General features: G+C 38.5%; 1 protein-coding gene across 4 annotated transcripts in view; it reads left to right on the top strand.

Annotated features, from left to right (window-relative positions):
* The window catches only part of SLC25A21 (solute carrier family 25 member 21), a 387,007-nt gene that overhangs the window by 121,836 nt on the left and 244,178 nt on the right, over positions 1-20,993 (top strand). The window contains exons 2-3 of one of the 4 annotated variants that reach the window (XM_075065532.1): positions 5,591-5,766; positions 6,401-6,495. The exons of the other annotated variants lie outside the window; for them this stretch is intronic. Of the exons in view, the coding sequence (XP_074921633.1) occupies positions 6,447-6,495 (49 nt within the window). The 5' untranslated portion in view covers positions 5,591-5,766; positions 6,401-6,446. The remainder of the gene's footprint in view (positions 1-5,590; positions 5,767-6,400; positions 6,496-20,993) is intronic. 4 annotated transcript variants of the gene reach the window in all.

Raw genomic sequence — 20,993 nt, 5'->3', positions numbered from 1 at the left:
AACCAAACATTGATTTGATTGATTTGATCAGAAATTTTCTTTGGGTTATCAATTCACAAAAAATGTTATGGTTTTGACTTTTTGGATTAAGTCTGGATGGGAATATTTTTCAAAATCTGGAAAAAATTTTATGGGGCAGGAAAACCATTTCCCATACAGCAAAAAAAGGTGAATGATTCATGTCATGTGAATGTTTGAACAAGATCTCCATGGTTGGTTTTATGTTATATAAAGGTTGAAAACCATACTGCCCCATTTTAAACAGTTGCTAATTGTCCGTTCAGATTAAAGTGTAAAGTATTTAAATAGCACTGAGGCATATGTCCAGAACTAAATTTAAAAATCTTGATTGTATAATACAGCAATGAGTGATTGTTATTAGCCCAGAGCTCAGTTTTGCTCACTTTGGGATTCTGGCATGGATGATTTTTGTGATTTTTGATAAACTACATGGAGGTGGGGGAGAGAGGAGGAAATATATTAATCTAACAGAGATATTTATTAATGGCAGGTGTTTATAATTGCTCAGGGGGGTTGGAATGATAGAATATCTCCCAGGGAGATGGATTAGTGGGCAGGTGATGCAGTCATGAGTATCAAATTCTTCTTCAATTTTTCACCTAGATACCACCTCCAGATATTTGGGGTGTGATCCTGGGCTACATTCTTATATCCTGCAAAAACCCCAGACAGCTGTATTTTTTGTTGATTATATGGAAAAGCACTATAATTAGTTAGGTATGGAGGAAAATAGAATATTTAATGAATTATGGAATATTATATAGGCATTCAATTACATCCTAATTATGTCAACATAGCTCTGACATTACTTATTATTTGTAAAATAAGCTTTTACCTAAAACTGACTATTCTCACTTTAAAAGTAAGAAACAGAAGAATGTTCACAGCATTTTAATTAGGAGGACTACAGTCTTTATGTTAATCAAGATCAACTGTATGATGAACGGCAGTTCATATCTGTGTTGTCCCATCTGTCCTGGGACCAGGAATTAAAGCTGGGTCTTCTGTATGCCAGTGAAGAGCATTACTATTAAGCTTTCCCAGACTGCTTGTGTATGTGTGTGCTTTAAAGCTGCTGTACATGTAAGTGAGCATGCTTTCCTACAGGGGGGATAATGTGATCATAATTCTAAAAGCATGGCCTGGCAAGTTGAAAAAGTTAGTTATTGCAGCCTGACACACATGCTTCATTTGAGGGACTTTTTCTAATTTTGTTTTCTTGAATGCTCATTTATCTTACTCCTTTTACTCCTCCTGTTTAAAACAATTAATCAAAATTCCCAATAGTTTTTAAACAGTCTTTGTTGCTAACGCGCATAATTTGCCTTTAAAAACATACTGGAAAATTTTATTTTCACAACGGGCTTAATCTAAACCTGGCCAGTGCAGTTAGAAGGAGAAAAGATGCTCTCCAGTTAGCTCTCTGTTAGAGAAATTCTACGGGCCAGGGAAAGATTTCTCTGAGCTGGTTGGGGAAGACAGCAAAAGCTAACAATTTCTGTGGGGGAGAGAGGGGTTCTATAATACAGACCATACCATTTTGTGGAAATGGAAAATGGGCTGGCATATTAGCCTTCCCGCTTTCCTGGTACTCTCAAATGCTATGGAGAGATCCTGCCCAATTGCTTATGGGTCAATCCAAAGCCATTGAAGTCAATAGAGGCTTTTCAGTTGTCTTCAATGCACTTTTGATCAGGCCTTAATGGAGAAAAAGAAGCTCTTTATGCACTCTTTGCCTGTCTGGTACAGCAGTGTCACACACAACAGGATTAATTCTTGTCTCCGTGCATCCATCTCATTTATATAGTAGGTGTATAGATACTACTTACAGAAATGATTGATGTGAAGATCAGAGAGGTGATATAATACTGTATTTTATAGGTAGGACATCTCCCAAGTGGCCCAACCAGACTGATGGTAATGCTGGAATATGACTGTCTCCGAAGTCATGTTAATAATTAGCTTTGATAGTAGCAAAATGTTTGCACACTGGGGGAATAAATATTATGGCCTGCATTTTCCCAAAGTGATCAGTTATTTTGGGTACCTCAGTTTCTGGGTGCACACCTTGAGATATCTTAAAGCAGCCTCAGTTTCAGAGCACACGTTTTCACCAATTCTGAAAATCCAAATACTTTAAAGCTACTCAGGTTGGGCACTTGACAATTAAAGCATCCAAAATTGCTAGTCACTTTTGAAAATTTAGGCTACATCAATACATCTTAATTTCAAGGATTACATATTGTGTATTATCAGAGGGGTAGCCGTGTTAGTCTGGATCTGTAAAAAGCAACAAAGAGTCCTGTGGCACCGTAAAAACTAACAGATGTATTGGAGCATAAGCTTTCATGGGTGAATACTGTATTATTGTACACTAAAGTCAATGAAAATACATTTTAATACAAGGATAATTGTCACCATAGTTAATATAAAGGCAACCAACACTTTGAAACAAAATAAAGATATTACTCTTTCTAAACAAAGCATTAACAAGTGAGACATTTTTTGTCTTCTGAGGAATACAGTTTACCAGTGTTTCATATATACAGTAATCTCTGTACTTTGTTGTAGCGCCTATCAATATGAAATGAATCATGGCTGATAGGTTCAGTTACTCTAAAATTCTCTCTTAATGAGAAATGCCTCTAATTTATATAAACACACAATACAGACCACCTGTGGTGTTGATCATCCTGATTTGAGGATTTGTTTAAAGAACAAATCAGGACATACGGGATATGTATTTTATTAAAAAAAAAAAAAATCCTGTAAAATTACTCTCCGAGTTGAGCCCAATCTTTTCTGTAATATTTTTAAATAAAAAAATTTAATGAATTTGCAGAGATCTAAAGGTTTCCTATGTGGGTTCCCATATGGGTCCAATCATGCAAATCCTTACTCAGGCAAGAACTACTCGTATGAGTAAGTGTTTTCTAGATCTGGGCTGTGTTTGTAATTTATTTGCTATATTTTGTTATCTTCTGTGGTAATATCATATTTTTAAAAGGATCCCCTAGCTACTATACGCTTTCTAGACACAGTCTTATACTATTTATTTGGTGATCTGCACCTTTTTTTTGGGTGGAGGGGTAGAAAATAACAGCAAAATGAATTAGGGACAGGACAAAACAAGAACTGTACAAAAATGTTTGATTGTTGCTTAAAGCCAGACAGACACATGTAAAAACAATAATAAATATGTATCCAGCCAATCTAATATGCTTGTTTGGGCAATTTTTGGCTGGAAAAGCATAAGTGAGTAATTAGATAGTTGCTGCCTTGATTGAGCTTAATAGGAAACATTTCAATTAGGGTAAAACTACATAGAGAGGAAGTAGGCTTTATAAAGGGAAACATTCGTTGTCATGCAACTGTCAGCTTTTGCCCACACTAAGAGATGGGATTAAGTGGATCTATGCAAAGGAAGCAAAAAAAGAAATGATTGCAGTAATTAGACTTATACTTAAACACTGTGTCCTCTGATATTTCTTGATGATTCCAGCTTCGATAACATAGCTCTTATAACCTCTTCCATGGATTTAAGGCCATAATTTGTTACAGGCAATGGGGTTTAAGTTTCTGCTCTTAAAAAAAAGGACATTTTCTCATTCTGTATAATCTAACATTCTTCTGTTTGCCCCAAGCTACCTACCCTGTAAAGAGTGATCAGAAGAGCCATTTGGGGCGAGTTTATATAGTTGGTGTTTTTATAGTATATCTAAGGTTAAAATGTCCATGAAGGACACTCTCTAGATTAAAACAGTCTCCATGAAGGGCTGAGATTGTGGAGACGACAACTCCTTCGGGCAGTTGTTTCTCCATCAGGAGCAGATGCGTAATACCTAAACTGGTATTGCGTGGCTTTCTATGCCTGTTCTTACAGGGGTGGAGTCAGACTCCATATATGGCAATCCGGCCCACGGGAATTTTGTCAACGCTGAGGCCATCCCTAGCCTTCCAACAACAATTTGGGGAGCAAGTACTTCCATGACTGACTGATATATTAAAACAAAATTGACCAGATGTTGTCTGTCTGTTTCACTCTGCCCTCACCCCCCATGATGGGGTCACCTACAGGGTTATATTAGTTGTAGTTCTGTCATAACTCCTGCAGGTTGCATAGCTTGAGTAGTGGAGAATGGAAAGACGGAGACAGACAGATGACTGTAGCACAGGGGGTTGCAGTTTTGCAGGCGGTAGGAAGCTCATTTACAGTACGTGGGCTCTGCTCCATAACTACCTGCTGTGGAAATAGGGTTCTTTTCTTTTTATTGGCCTGCTGCAATGGGCTGAACTTTCCCCTGGATAAATCAGTTGCTGAACAGCCATTTGCAGCCTTGAAAACAGAAAATATTTCTAGCTGGATAGACCCTGAAATGAGTAAACATGGCTGTCTTTTATTTACTACCACATTGTTAGACTACCCTAGTTCTGTACAATGTTACCACTAAGTTATGATGGATCTTCTTTCATGTAGCAGAAATGTGCTAAGCTAAGCAGGATCATGCTGGGTTAATATTGTGATTAATTACTTTCAAGGGACACGTGGGTGCTGCAAGAAGTGCTTTTGGTGATTCAGAAGGTGGTAGTCTGCCTTCTGAGTATTGGATCAATGCCCCGGCATGAATCAACACTCTGAAACATTCTGATAGTCTCACAGTAAAGGTGCTAAAATAATTATTTTTGTATTAAGAAAATCATTTTAAAATACACTTCAGAAGCATTTAACTTTCTGACACCAACTTCAAGGGAAACCTGGAAGCTGTCTAATAGAATGACCCCTGCCTGTTTGTATTCAGGTTCTGAGAGGTGCAGAGGGCACTCAATCCGTTGAGCATGAAATTGCAGAACTCAGGGGAAGGCTCACTTTACCTGCTTAAAATCAGAATGAAATAAGTGTTGATGTGACCTCACCAACTGAGACAAGACAATAGCCATTTTCAGTTGCATGTATTAAAGCTTACTGTACAGGCTAGGGTACAGAGGTTAATTATTGTAAACAGAGAATAATATTGATCAGGTTTTATGTTTTTTCTGTGTAAAAGTTTAACAAACAATATCATTTTGGCATATATGGAAAACTAGGTAGAATTTGCATATTTTCACATAGTACAGCAGCTAACTCCTATTGAGATCATTGTGGGATTGTTGCTATTTAAGCCTGGTGTCAAGTTTGTTTAGCCTGGAAATACTTGGCCTGAGGTAAAGAATCATTGGAGGTTTGCACATCCGCAGTTATAATTTAGTAATTTGTGTTTGCATGATGTATGACAAATTGACTAATGAGTGCCCTAAAGAGAAATGCCAGCCTGGCATTTCATAGGCAGCAATCTTATGGTAATACTCAGGTGTACTGTCTACCCTAAAGGACAGAAATTACTCCACTGCTCCATTACATTTTGTATTTCACTTAGGTTTGAAGTATATGTATAGTCTTTTTTTCCAGGAGCTGCTTTTAGATCGAGTTCTGCATTATGACAGAAGCTTGACTTTCTGCCAGAAAAGTTGAAAATGGAGAAAATAAATACTGATGGTATTTCTCTCTCTCTTTTTTTTTTTTTTTTTTAAGGAAAGGCATATGTTCATATCCTAACTTGTCCCAATAGAGGGTCAATTACAACCAGTTGGCTGCAAATCCAATCCAAGAAAAATACTGAGTAAAGAAACTGCAGCAGCAGGTACCAAGGGCCTCTAGTACAGTCATTCACTCTCAGTACATGTGAAATGTGAACATAAAGCCTACGGGTAAGATATTTTTAGGTCCTATGTTTCCCAAGATGGCCTAAAATGAATCAATACATTAAGCAGACATTTTTGCATAGTTAGATATTTTCCTGGAGAGCCTTTTAAATGTCCACAATGGTATGAGCTCTTTTATATGAATCGTGAGAATAGAACAATATCTTATTTAGAAAAATCCACCTGGCCAAGTGCTCACATATAGGCACATAGTCTGCAACATGTGTTTATAGAGCTGAAACATCTAACCTTTGGAGTCAAATTTTAAAAAAGAAATGAATAAGAATGCATCCACAATGGTACACATGAATAGGATTAAATTTCTTGTTTATTGAAGTGGTCCATTTTCTGGATTTTGTTCTGGAATTCCGAGAAATGAAGAGTGGCATGTACATATTAGGATACACACATAAACACGTCCCTACCCATTACAATGTCCCCATTATCTGAGGTCATACACTTAAGTGGATCCAGTCCATATTCATCGGCTGTACAAACTGGGGGAGGCAAAGGACTATATGCAAAATGTGTTATGTTTTTGGTTTTTTGTTTTTTTTTTAATACTGCACATGCACAGCCTGGCATAATGCTGGTGCTACAAAGATGATTCTCTTTCTCCTTATCTAACTTTTTGTGCCAGACCAGATTCTCATACACATATTTTGTGTCAGATCTACCTTGCTGAAATGATGGTGAGGAGAATTGTAATGCCCACAAACCTCCAAGTCAACAAAGGTAAGCAGCAATAAATTGTGTGCCAGCATTTTTGTCAGACTGGCATTAAAACAATGGTCATGGGTAGATGATGGTCACAGAGTAAAATTTAGATCAGATCAAGCAGGCCGGACACAGATCAGCAGTATCTCTCCACACATAACATCCACACCTGAACTTTGCCTACTCTTTTAATGAACTGTCATACAGACCAGCAGCAGGAGTAGAGAGAGAAGTTTCACCTCTATAAGTCTAAGCCTTTACTGACTCTGACCTGTACTCTGTGCCTAGGCAGTCATAGGACAGGAGGGAGAATGTTGCTACCAAAGGAATCACAGACAGAGAGTAACAGCAGTGTTTACGAGGCCAGTAAACTGGTTCGAAGTGGGTTCCCCTCCATCCCCAGCTTCACCCAGACCACTTTTCATCAGTATGTACTACTTCTTATTGTCACTTGTGCTCCATGGGTGCATGCTCATCTGTTTCCAAATAAACAACTAGAGCTGATCAAAAAAATTTTGATGGAACAGTTTTCCATTAAAAAAAATGTGGTTATGTTGGAATTGAAACATGTCATGGGAATTATGATTTTTTTGCTGGGAAAAACTGAAAATGAATTGTTTTGTTTTGATAAGCTAACAGCATGTCATTTTGATAAGATAAAAGTGTTTCATTTTGACTTATTTAGATTAACTTTGTTTCAATGTTTATATTATCATGACAGCAATATATTATATTATATGCAAAAACACATCCAGAGAATATTATTAAGATCCCAAAGTCAAGCACTCAAAAATTCGGAAATGACAGAATTAAGACTGCCTGGGCAACCTTAATTGGGCCCCTGGGTGCTTATGCATGGTCTTTAATTACATGAACACATGCTTCACTCAGGCACTCCTATCTGGGGATGGGGCATATGCAGTCCAGTCAAATGTAGGAGCTGTGAAGAGATGGCACATGCTTGTTTGCTCAGTGGAAATGGCACATGCACAGACTGGTTAGCGCTAAGAACTGTGAGGACCTTCAGAAATTTTAGCTGTTAATTTCTAGTAAGTCTCTATTAAATGTATGTAAATGCAATTTTTTAAAGACTTATAGCTTGGAAAAATTCAGGTGAATTTTCACAGAGACTGCACAAGGCACGTTCCTGACATAAATGACACCTTCTTCCCTATTTCAAGTCCAGGGCCGGCTCCAGGCACCAGCACAGGAAGCAGGTGTTTGGGGCGGCCAAGGGAAAGGGACAGCACGTCCATGTCTTCAGTAGCAGGTCCCTCAGTCCTCTTGGAGGGAAGGACTGGCAGCTGAATTGCCGCCAAAGAATGAAGCAGTGTGGTAGAGCTGCCGCCGATCGCGGCTTTATCTTTTTTTCTTTCTTCGCTGCTTGGGGCGGCAAAAAAGCTGGAGCCGGCCCTGTTCAAGTTCATGTTCTAAATCACAGGTGTCAGGGAGGTGAGCAGGCGGGGTGGGGGGCGGCAGGGTTTACATTGAAAAACAATGTATTTTTCCATAACCACATTCTCAGAAATGGTTCAACTGTTTTGGCTGAAATTTTCCAGAAGTATACAACCTGAGGCAGATACCCAGAATGGAAAATTCCAACCCAAATGGTTGAAGTTTGGCAAAGTTATAAGCAACTCAATAATGGGTAACAGGAATAGCAGATAGTGCTACCAGCCCCACTAGAGTATATTGTATTTAACATTTTAATATAATTTTAAAGTTGAAACAAAATGGATTGTAATGATGAAGTCAAAATGAAATGTTTTTGCCTGTTGAGACAAAATTATTCAGTGTTATCAAAATAAAATGATTCAATGGTCCCAAATTGAAATTTTTTTAGAATTTTAGTTTTGTGGAACATTTGAAACTTTGGCTTTTGTTATGATTTGGAATTCAATTTTTTCCAAAATATCAGATTTCCCACCGAATGAAAATTCCAGTTTCCAATCACATCTCAAATGAATCCTCCCCTTCTAAAAATTCAGTGGTAGAATCCTCCCCTTCTAAAAATTCAGTGGTATCAGTAGCAAGTTTATGCTCTGTTAAAAATTTGCTCTTGAGCCTCTAGGTCTGACTTGAGCCTCCCTTGTGTTGCCAGTACTTTGGAAGAAAGAGCTAAAATTCAGAGGGATCTTGATAAATTGTATAACTGGGCAAAAAATGAAATTCAACAAAGAAAAATGCTATACTTAGGCAATAAAAACCAAATGCACAAAATAGAATAGGGAAAAACTGGCCTGGCAGAAGCACTGCTGAAAAGGATCTAGGAGTTGTGGTAGATCACAACCTCAAATGAGTCAGAATGCAATGCTATTGCAAAAAAAGGAAATGCAATTGTAGGTTGCATTAACAGAGTCATAGCACACAAGTCATGGGAGGTGATAGTATTGCTCTACTTGGCACTGATTAGGCCTCAGATGGAGTGTTGTGTCCAATTTTGGTCACCAATGTATAGAAGGATGTAGAGAAACTGGAAAGGTTCCAGAGGTGAGCGACAAAGATGATCAGAAGGATGGAATGCAAGCCATATAGGCAAAGGCTAAAGGAACTGAATATATTTAGTTTGGAAAAGAGGAGATTAAGGGGGGGATATGATAGAGGTCTTCAGATACTTGAAAGGCTGCCATTAAAAAGATGGAGAAAAGTTGTTCTCTTTTGACACAAGGGGCAGGACAAGAAGCAATGGGTTCAAACTAGGGAATGCAGATTTAGATTAAATCTCAGGAAAAACTTTCTGTAAGAACAGTAGGACAATGGAACAGACTGCCTCGGGAGGTTGTGGAAGCTTCTTCACTGGAGGTTTTCAAAAGGAGGCTGGATAGCCATTTGTCTTAGATGATTTAGACAAAACAAATCCTGCATCTTGCGCGGGGACTAGACTAATGACCCTTGTGGTCCCTTCTAACCCTACGATTCTATGTGGTATATTAAACTTAAGCTTTTGGGCATCAGCTCTCTGAGGTCAGTGGGCAGAACTACCTGGCTGGGAGGTGGCCATCATTGAAGAAGCTGCAGTGTGACCTCTGAGTCTCACTGTGGCCATTGGTTATAATAAGGCCTCTCTTTGTAGAAATGTTGGGGAGTAGGGGGTTGTGCTCCTCTGCTATTGCCTCTGTTCCTGACTTTCTTCATGCGCATTGCCTTGGGTCCCACAGCAGAAGGTTCTTATCTAACATCTACAGCACTGTAGGGATGCAGAGCACTTCACATACAAATGATGAGAAGCTCATCCTGAGTACTGTCATTTTCAGCCTAAATAAGAGAAATGATAGCAAGGCTGACAGTTAACTGAAAGTGGATGAAATAGCTTGGGAGGATGAGGGTTCAAGTAGTGAAAGATGATGTGATGTCTGTGGAACAAGATGTATATCTCGTTTTTTAAACTTAAAAATTTAGGGACAGTGTTTGAAATTAAGACCTGGGTGCAGATAGGCGATATAATGGTATCTGAAAAGTGTGGAGGATTGAAGTTGCAGATGCACAGGCACAAGGAGGATGTTCAGGTACATGGGATTGCATGATTGGGAAAAGGAGAATCATCAGGTGACCTGAACTTGCAAAGTGTAGGGCATGGGCTGTGGATAGGAAACTCTGATTACCTCCAGAGTGTGTGATCACCTTGTAAGACAGTAATTACTAACAATAAACACGATACTTTGAAACTGTAGAGGGGCTTAAAAACCATAGATTTCCTGAAACACATCCTTTTCTGAAATGTACTTGAATTTTTGTTTTTGTTGTTCCTTTCATGATCCAGACTTTTAAATTAATTTTGAAAATGATCCAAAAGAAGGATAAAACCATCTCTGTCACTTTCTGATATGACTATTATTCAAAGTGGTGGTGTGCACATAATTGGCTCAGAGTTCTATAACTTCCAGTGTCAGGTTATAATGTAGCACATCTTCCCCTTCCTCAAGATAAGCAATTGCTGCAATTTAAAAACAAATTGGAGATGTTGGATGCAGTTTGTTGAGCTGATGGGAATCTAGCTAATTCAGTTAATTTCTTGCAGCAAAATCAACATTTTACTAATTGTGGATAGAGGTATATTCTGACCTTCCATCACTTGGTAGACTAACTATATATACTAAAGAATTTTGTTTTTGTTATGGTTGATATGATTCACTCAGATATTTGGCAAACATGTCGCTTTTGGGCATGCCCCTTTTTGAAACTTTTTTTTATTTTATTTTGGTAAGTTAGTGTTTCCTGGACAAACCAAGATTGCCATTTCAGAATAGACTTTGGACCAATTCTAAAGCTGTCAGTCACTTGCATTGTTTCATGTTGCATTACTCTTTGTTGTTCAGTAACCAATAATCAACAATTAGATATGTATGTTTTCAAATTTAGTTGCATGCCAGTGTTCTTGTCTTCTGTGCTAATTTCACACAGAGTATTGCAACGACAGGTCCATTTCTGCTTTTGCTAGGATCTTGGAATTTGTAACACTCTGCTCATTTTAACTCTGAGTTGCTAGAAGACCAGCTGAATGTCCCCATGTAAGAGGAGTGAGGCCTCTAATTCTGGGGTTGCTTTGTCCTTTTCACCTTAAGGTACCAATACATGCTAAGAGCTTTCCTTTAAGGATAGTATTATATAATTCCAATTTATTATATTTTGGCTCAGTGAAAAGACAGCTAATTTATAGTGTGCTAGGAATAAGATTTCTTCCTGCTGGGTGACACATGTCCTCTTCTTGAAAGAACTTAGTTTGTAAAGAAGGCAGCCATTGCTATCCAGTTTACATATCTGTGTACTATCTGATGAAATGTGGGGCCTTAGCTATAACTTCTGTATGTCTTTCAAACTAGATACTCTAAATGGGGCTCAATTAGAGAGGACTTATGTAAGAGAATAGTTCATTTTATTGAAGTAGATTATTTACTTTTAATATATATTGTCCACGGAGAAAACAAAAAACATACACAACTCTCCCAGCACTGTTTCCTGTTTAGTTAAATCATTCCTGGCTTTGATTTGGCCTAATCTGGCTATTGAGCATTTAACAATGAAGATACTCTTTAGGAACTTTACAAGTACCCCTGAAAGGAGTTGTTTCTTCTGAAGGAAGCATTTACCTTTCAAATAGACATAGTATCTATGGCCTGGTGTTTCAGAAAAGGGCAGCTTGTTATGGACAGCAAGTAAATATTGCTTTACTGGTTTAGCAGATTTCTAAGTAAGGTTATTATTCAAACACATGTTTGCTTCTGCTGTATGTTTGAAAAGAAGTCTTTGGGAATGCAGTACAATAGAAATATCCAATCTGAGCTCATGAAATAATTAAACAGATTCATGAATAAACTCTTCCAAAAGATTGAAGTCTATTTATGTTGGCATAGTTATTTGCAAGTATTCTAATGATCACTTGTATTCAGGCAAATACAAATATTCATGAATCTCAAACATAGGTGCTGGAACTAGGAGTGCTGCAGCAACCTCTGGCTGGAAGCAGTTTCCATTATATACAGGATTTACAGTTTGGTTCAATGGGTCTCACCATCCCCACTATAAAAATTGTTCCAGTGCTCCTGATCTCAAAAGTGTATAGCATTTGTTAATCAGGTGCACTATTTGCTATTCTTCTTTCAGTGTTGTTATTCATTATCTTCCCACTGAAAAGTTTGACATCCAATCAGGGAGCAGAATATATAGCACATGACCAACCACACACTATGAATTGAGAATGGCAAAAAATGTATTTAAAGGGAACAATTCCCAAGAACCCATAATCAGAAAACTAATTGTCTAAACTATTATGTGAATAATGATCAATAACTAATTAATTGTCAGACAGCTGGAATGGTTTGTTAATGATGTGCAAACCAAAACAATCTAAATTCATTGAATTTTTTATTTGATGAACACTGTTCAATAACAATATGGAATAAAATTGACAGTCAATGGGACTTAGGCTCCCAAGTGTCTAAACCACTTTGAAAATGGGATTTATGCTCTTAAATCCCATAGGTACCCTTCAAAATTGTATTCCAGAACTATTTATTTTTCTATTTAATTCTTATTTATTATAAAGTAATATGATTATTTAAAGATTCTTGTCTACCAACAAGTGTTTCAATTATTTCCTGTCTTAAGCATAGGCAAAACTATATCTCAGCTACTATTGTTTCTGTGATAACTGTTGACAAATTACTTTTTATTGGCTACTGTTGTATATGTTAGTGATAGGGTAAGTATATGAACATGGCAGAGTACATAACAATGTAGAGTTTATAATGATTTTATAATAACTTCATTATCTGTAGCAGACCATTCTTTAGTCAGATCTTGATCAATGAGTATCCTTTTTTGTGTCTGCTGATTTTTGAACAGCTTAAACTTTTAAATTAAAACATTTATTTGGCCACATAAACGTAAATGTCTGATTATTGAATTTACAATCCTATTAATTAGTGTACAGTCTAGTATTCTATTCTATTCTCTATTTTCAGTTCAGCCACAATAGTAGGATGTCAGATCCAGCTGTTAGTTTTCATTCTACTACAGTATCCTTAATCAGGTGGTTGTGGAAGCATATTTTCAAGTGTTACAAGAAAGTTGATGCTTCTTGTGTAAACTCTGTAATCAAAATTAGTGTCAAGGATACATACTATTCTTTAATTACCAGATTTGGAGGGGAGAGGGGACTTCTTACATGGCTAGACGCATTCATCATGTGCTCTTAATTGCATTGGCTTTTTATTTTGCTTCATCATCTCTGATTTGCTTATAGGCCTTAGACTCATGCCATTCTTCAAACATAAATTTTCCTGAACTTAAGGTTCTGGGTATGGTCCAGTTCTTTCTACCCCCTTTTGTGGCTCCCAAGGATAAGCAAAAAATGAACAACTTTTGGCCAGTTTAAAGTGAACTGAAATTAAGGAATTGCGTTTTAGTGTCTGGTATATCATGAATGTTTTGGTAAATTATTGCTTGAAAACAGTAACTGTGGTCAGAGATCCTATGTGAAATCAACAACTGAAATTATTTTTTAGCATCTGTGTGCAAGTGTAAACATGGATAATTCTTCATTCTAAATATATTATACTAGTGTAATGGCATACTGCAGTCTCCATACAACTAATGTTTTCCTTTTATTTGAATGGTTGGTAGTAGAGATTAAAACTCATTGGAGAATGTTAAGTATTTTCTTCATAATTTTTTGAAATAAAGATTTGTCTTTTTTTTTTTTTGTATAATTTTCTGTTCTTAAAGAAAAATATTTTTTTCAGTTTCTGGTTATTTTGAAAACTGAAAACATTTGGTTTCTGGTTTTCTTCTTGTTGCAAAAAATGGGAAATTTCAAAATAAATCAAAATTACTTTAATTCTACCCCCCAAAAATATTGGTTTCCCAAAAATGGCCATTTTAATTGAAAACGTTTTTGATCAAAATATTTAATTCTAAGAGAGTCGCTTTACCTAGTGTATACATTCACCATACAATACTTCCAACTTTAACACAGTTGTTAGAGGGCTGATGACAACATGGTTGTACAATAGCAGAAATAAGAAAGATGAGCAAACAATGGCACCAGTATTCATCCTGGCTAGTTTTCATTCCCTTTAAAAGGATCATTGACATCGGCTTCTGTGACGAACTGGGACTGTTCTTAATGTTTGCTCTGAATACTGTGTTGGTGCCTCAGTGTCCCCTAGGCAGTTCTTAAGTATCTAGGTGGTGGAATAAGGGTGTGTGATTGCTGCAGAGCAAAGGGCCAGTGCACCTAAATGCCTGGCTCTCTGTCTCCTAGCAACTGATGGCCTGGGCCCCTCCTCTGCAAAGGTGCCAACTGAAGGTGTTGGAGACAAAGGGATCAGGTGACCTCCTGGCCCGGGAAAGGGGCTGAGCAGAGAGGAGGGGCTGGAGGGGGTGGTTAGTCTGGAGCTGGCTGGGGACGAGGAGTGAAGTGCAGACCTGGGGGTCTGGCTCACTGCCCCCCAGAATGGACCCGGCCGAGGGGTCTGGTTCGCTGTATCTACAAGCTCTGTTTTAGACCCTGTTCCTGTCATCGAATAAACCTCTGTTTTGCTGGCTGAGAGTCACGTCTGACTGCAAAGTGGGGGTGCAGAACCCTGTGGCTTCCCCAGGACCCCGCCTGGGTGGGCTCGCTGTGGGAAGCCCACGGAGGGGCAGAGGATGCTGAATGCTCCAAGGAGAGACCCAGGAGGTGAAGACGTGTGAGCTTCTTGCCCTGAACAAGTCTGCTCCAAGGGAGAGGAGGCTCCCCAAAGTCCTGACTGGCTTAGTGGGGAGCAGTTCCAGAGCATCGCCCGGGGACTCCGTGACAGCTTCACAGTTTGAAATCCCCAGCTGAGGCCCTTCAGATTAATGACTACAGGGAAGCTCAAGGATATGTACCAGCATTTCTTGTAGATAGTAGGGAGAAGCAAATGAAATGTAGTTTGCCAAATACTACAAATATTGGCAATGTTTGTCCATCAGAATGTGTGTGAATTTACATGGTAACGTGTTTCACTTGCCCATGATGCTGCCAGCAGCTGCTACTCTGCCTGTCCCCTTCCTGCCAGTATACAGCTTCAGATAACTGGAGAAAGAGGGGAAAGGATGGTCCACATATAGAAAGGTATTTTGAGGAGGGTTTTGTATGTTCAGACTAATTCCAAATTGGATAATATTAGGATTGGAGTCAGACTGTAACCCAAGCATTAGAACTACTAACTCAAAATACCACCTGGAGTACCCCATTTCCTCGTCAACAGTAACATATAGCATAGTATCAGAATCTTGTATATTATTTTTTCCATACTTTTCCAGTATATTCCCTTGTGACTAAGAAATGCCATATGAGCAGCGTGAACAGGAAGCATTAGAACTACATATTGTGCGAAAAGCCGGAGAAACATAAAATGGTCTTTCTGCAATCTGTTGGAAGCTGTTTTGAGAGGAAGAAATGAGAGCTCAGGATCAAGGTAATAAATAGAAAAAGGGAAAAGCTTTAGAAATCTGTTGAATGAGTAAAAGCAGAGTGCCATTTCATAATATGAAAGTCTCAGTGCAGCACTGCATAATACCAAAATGATAGTAAATTTCATTTGTTATTGCTTGTCTTCTTTCTATACACCTGAGAAACATCATTGCTTAATACTTAATGAGACTCTTAAAGAAAGACTATGTGGATTTGTTGAAATCTGTGATTTTTGTCTGCCTATTGTTAACAAACTACACATCTCCATTCCCAGAATCTCATTCTCAAAGATACATTTCAAACACCCCTACAGGACAAAAGGCCATCATTGATAGTGTGATAGCAATAATTGTCTACAGATGTGATTCCTTGAACTTGAATTTGTCATTTTGGCATTCTGTGTAAGCAAGAATATCTTCTGGCTTTTTTTTTGGTCACTTATTCCCTTTTGAAACTGGCAAAATTCCTTGTTACTGGACAGATTGCAAGGTTAACTGGTGAGTGGAAGTGCTGTGGCTAGATCTGTTAGGTGGGAAGACGTGCTTTATGGAGCTCAAAGTGTGAGCTTTGGAACTTGCTCTGTCCTTCACTTGCCTTTGTGACTTGAATACTTATCCATTGATGGAAATATAAATGGAATATACATATGTAATGTTGTATCTAGTTGTTTGGTTTATGGTAATAGTTCAACAATTGCAGCTAAACATTATTTCCTAGGGAGATAATGTGTGAGTACTTATTTTTTAAATGTCTGAAAACCTGTGCAAGTGTATGAGTATGAAAAGTATTTAAAAACTCCCTACATTCAGTAAACTAGCAAAATTATTGTATGCATTTGCCAAGGTTTGCTCTCTTTCCCCCACAATTACATATGAATTGTATCTTCAGTATTTTATTATTATTATTTAGAGGCAATTAAACTTGCATCCAGCTTTCATTTTAAAGTCTTGTTTTCTCCCCTCTTTAACTATGTATTGGAAATATTACTTTAGTAGTACTGGGTACCATGAACCAGATTTTTGAGAGTTCCCATTTAGGCATTAAAATAAATTACCAGGTTTTTCCAAAGAACTCAGCATGTTGGTGTCACAATGGATGTTGATCTGCGCTGAGTTCTGTTGAGAATCTGGCCACAGTTTTGGGTGCTGAGTATTTGAGTATCTGGTTCTGAACTCTTGAAAAACTAGCCCTAAATGTGTGTGAGCAAGTCACTTTGTATGAGATGGCTGTGTCTTAGAAAGATCACAGTATTTAATTATTTTAGCTCAAGTGATGATAGAGCCCTCTGTTTTGGGAGCTCTGAGGACCAGGCTTCCTGTTATGGCTGTGCAGGTGTGGGTTGGAGGGATGGGGGGGGGGGTGAGAGAGAGAGGCAAAGAGAGAGAGATTAAGGAGAAGTGCTATCTTCTCAGTAATTACAGTAGTTACCATTGTCCAGTATGAAGCTGACTTTGATCTCCCTTGCACTACTACAAGAAAGAAAAAAAGAATTGTCAGGATGAGTAATAAGGAACAACAGCTAATGGAGAAGAGAGTGGGGATGGGTAGAGAGGGGAATGATACAGAGAAGAAAGATGGATATGGTAGAGTGGAAAGAGTATGATATCATACATCAATGTATTCTTTTTAATTGATTGTATTTCCTTCTGTTTGTGTGGTTGTATGTATCCATAGTGTTCTGCTCTCTGTTGTTACATGAAGAACTAGCTCATATATAATCCATATCTGGTCATTGAGAGATTCATGAGTGATACTCCTCTGAAACATTATAGGTCAAATTCATCCATGGACTTCAGTGAATCAGCTTTGCACTTTCTGTAAATTGTGTGTCATATTCTATTATGGGACGTATTACATTGTTATTAACACTTGTGCTATAGCTGGTATTTATGCATATATGTGTGCACTATGCACAAATTACTGCAAACAGTCAAAATCCCTAAGGAGAAAGTTAGGATATATTATCATTTCACATCTACAGGTTGTATCCTAGTAGTATGCAAGTGATTATCTTGAAACTGTAATATCTTTATTTTCCCACTTCCAGCGTGTCTTCAGTGTGGGTTTTTTTTTCCCTTTCTGTTTTTAGATCAATTTCAAAATTAGGAATACTTTCCTCTGTAAAGCACTGATCCAAAGACTGTTATTGCCATCATGGGACTTTGGATCAAGCCCCAAATGAAACTGTATTAGTAGACTTGTTAGCCCAGGTTAGGTTTTCACTATATTGTTTCAAATGATGCTGTAAAAAGTTCTATGATGTGTATATGGCATTGGGACAAGCTGATACTTTGTTTAAAATAGGGGTAGGGTAATTGTTCTTATTCTAAAACTAATTTCATCTGTAAAAAATTTAGTTGCCTATCTTCCACAAAGAGAGTCTATAACATGCCACTGACCTCTCTGGAGAGGGACTGCCTGCGAAGTTCAAACCCAGATCCCCAAATTTGAGGTTGTTCACTCTTGGGGCTCTTTCTTGTACCTATTTCTAACAATAATATAATATTAATTTATTTATATTGTACCACCTTTCAAGGGCACTGTTGAAATTGTGCTAAGATTCTTAATGTGGTTCCCGAATGGTTATGTTCATGAAATTCCCTCAACTGGGGACATAAATGAGTCCCTAATAATGACCCCCTACCAACAAGATTTCTTTTTCTTGTCAGAGTTGAAGAAGAGCTGATTCTGATAGATTTATTTGACAATATCATCCAAGCCTTATTGCAGGGCAGGCAGCAGTGCAGAAGGTCAAGAAGTAAACTGTACTGATTATATTCCACACTTTGTTTAGAAATTATCTTGTCAAAAGGCCTCACATGTGGGTAGAAGAGAAAATTGTACAAGTCTGTGCAGGCTGCTTCTTCTGAGAATCTTTGGAGGGTGACACATCTGTTGCTACTAATTGACTGCTCTGTTCCAGGCATTAATTTGAACTATTGAAGGATGCTCCTAGATACACCAGAGATATTCCTTAGTTGCTGAAGCAAGAACCCATGGTCCATTGTCATCAGCCACTGAAAGATCCAATATGGCAAAAATGATAAAGTGGCTACCATGTGAAGTCAAGAGGAGATCATTTATTGATGAGTGCAGTCTCAATTTTTTAAAGAAGTCTTAACTCAGACTGGAACATATCCAGGATGTCATTGTAGTGGATTGTGCCAGTCAGAGACCCAGCAAGAGCACACATGAGAAAGTGAACCAGCTGGAACTGGTTGTGGGTAGGTTGTGTCTGACATCTGAAAAGCTGCAGTAAAGCTCTATTTGTTGAACTGGTGTCTCTGAGCTGCCTCCTCATCTGGTCCCAAACTGAGCACATTACAGGCATGAATATCACTGGTAGCATCCAGATACACCTGGGGTTGAAAAGCTACCAATTTTTCAATCACTACTATAGGAAGAAGAGGCTGGAGACAAATTACATTGGGCTAGACTATGATTTAACAATATATCCAGAGTAAAGAGTAGCACGTTGTTATGCTGTCTCTGCAGCAGCCCTGTAGGGGTATTGTGGCTCATGTGGTCTCAGTCTCCTTCCTGTTCTCCCTGCTGCTCCAGGAAGAGAGTAAACTGTGCCAGATCTACCCCTGGCATAGCCCATTGTCAGGTGCATTGAAAGATGAAGCCAAGGTAGCAGTGAGGGACATAGCACCTCCGCAAAGCTTGCTTCCCCTCCCATGCCATTAACCAGCACAAGGAAATAATGGAGAGTCTTATGTTCCTTATTCCCTTGTGTTCCACACAAGCCAGACCGAAGATGTCTTATAGCAAGTATGAGGAAGAGATGTATTGCTACATAGATTATTGTGAAATAAGTTTATTATTTTAAATTGTTATGCTGTGATAAGTTCATGACAAGTGGTCAATCCACACTGATGTCTCCACTGGGATTTACTACTCCTCTTTTTATGTGCTTTGAAAAAAATGCTAACATATGCACTTTTTCCCGTGTCCCACTAAATACCAATTCAGTGACATCTCAAAATCCTTTTTACTACAATTCAGCACTTTGTGTGTGTCTTCTTTAGTAGAAATTATTTGCTGTCCCTTCACATGCTCTTCAGAATGTTCTTGCATGTTTTTTTAATCATGCAAATAGATCAATTGTCTATCTAGTCTCAGGAATGTCCAGCACGCCTTTTGTTGTGGTATGTAATATGAGGCCAGTCTCCTCATTATTTATTAATTTGTGTGATAGTGGTGCACACACTTTCCTTAAGACTCCCCAGAACAATAAGGTAGAGTGACCTTCTTGTCCTCTTTCTGTAGCATTGCAAAGACATCCATCCGTCTATGATGTTTATAAGGTGTGACTCACCATAATATCTAGTATCAGAGGGGTAGCCGTGTTAGTCTGGATCTGTAAAAGCAGCAAAGAATCCTGTGGCACCTTATAGGCTAACAGACGTTTTGGAGCATGAGCTTTTGTGGGTGATGCATCCGACGAAGTGGGTATTCACCCACGAAAGCTCATGCTCCAAAACGTNCGAAGTGGGTATTCACCCACGAAAGCTCATGCTCCAAAACGTCTGTTAGTCTATAAGGTGCCACAGGATTCTTTGCTGCTTTTACATAATATCTGGGTGTATGCAATTATTGAACGCCAAAGATTTATATAAGGATGTAGAAGGTACTATATGAGCCAGCCTGCTGCTGAAGTATTACTCATCTGTGGAGGCATGATGTGACTCATGTTTGCATGCAGTGAGGAGACACTCTTCTAGTTTCTTTTATCTACTTAAGATTTCACAAATTATTAAATGAAAGAAGTTTTTAAAATGTGGTGAACAAATCAATTACACATCTATAATGACACAATAACATGTTTTTACTGTGCCAGAGGCAATGAATCCAGGTAGAAAGAGAGAGCAACGAATAAGTCTCTCTCAGGTCTTGTCATTAGGGTGACCAGATGTCCCAATTTTATAGGGACAGTCCCGATTTTTGGGTCTTTTTCTTATATAGGCTCCTATTACCCTCCACCCCCATCCCAATTTTTCACATTTGCTGTCTGGTCACCCTACTTGTCATGCCGCTCCTTTAACACATTCTTTGTGGCATTCAGTTGTCTAAACTGCACTCTGAGTGCCTTCCTGCCTACCATAGGTCGATGGGTGAGAAATCTGGCTTTCTCCTGCTGAGTACGGAAAGGAAAAGACAACCAGTGAGTGGTAATACATATGTATGCATTTGGAGGTTATGCCACTCAGTGGGGAGCCTGTCCCTGAGCTAGTCTTAGACATGCTCGAATTGGTCCAGTCGTCTCTCCTCCTCTCTTGGCTCTCCTTTGCTGCTCTACTGGTGGTCTGCTGTACAGGGTGCAGATGTTTCTCCCATGTTATTTCATGGTTATTTTTCAAGTGGCTTCTTTGTAGAAGGGTGGAGACCCTCACATTGGAACATCTGCTCTAACAACTTTTCTAAGCAAACAGCAGATGGTATTGCTACTGTCCTTTTGATCTAGAAAGAAAAATCCCATACTAGTGGTGTTGGTTTAAGTTTCAGGTTGCTTGACAGTGGTGTGCGTGAGCATGTCCCTCCCTCTCTTCCTTCAAGAGTAGCACTACATGCAGAT

The sequence above is a fragment of the Chelonoidis abingdonii genome, chromosome 4 (genome assembly GCF_003597395.2).
Source record: "Chelonoidis abingdonii isolate Lonesome George chromosome 4, CheloAbing_2.0, whole genome shotgun sequence".
NCBI classification, from domain to species: Eukaryota; Metazoa; Chordata; order Testudines; family Testudinidae; genus Chelonoidis; species Chelonoidis abingdonii.
This window is presented reverse-complemented; position numbering and strand designations above follow the sequence as displayed.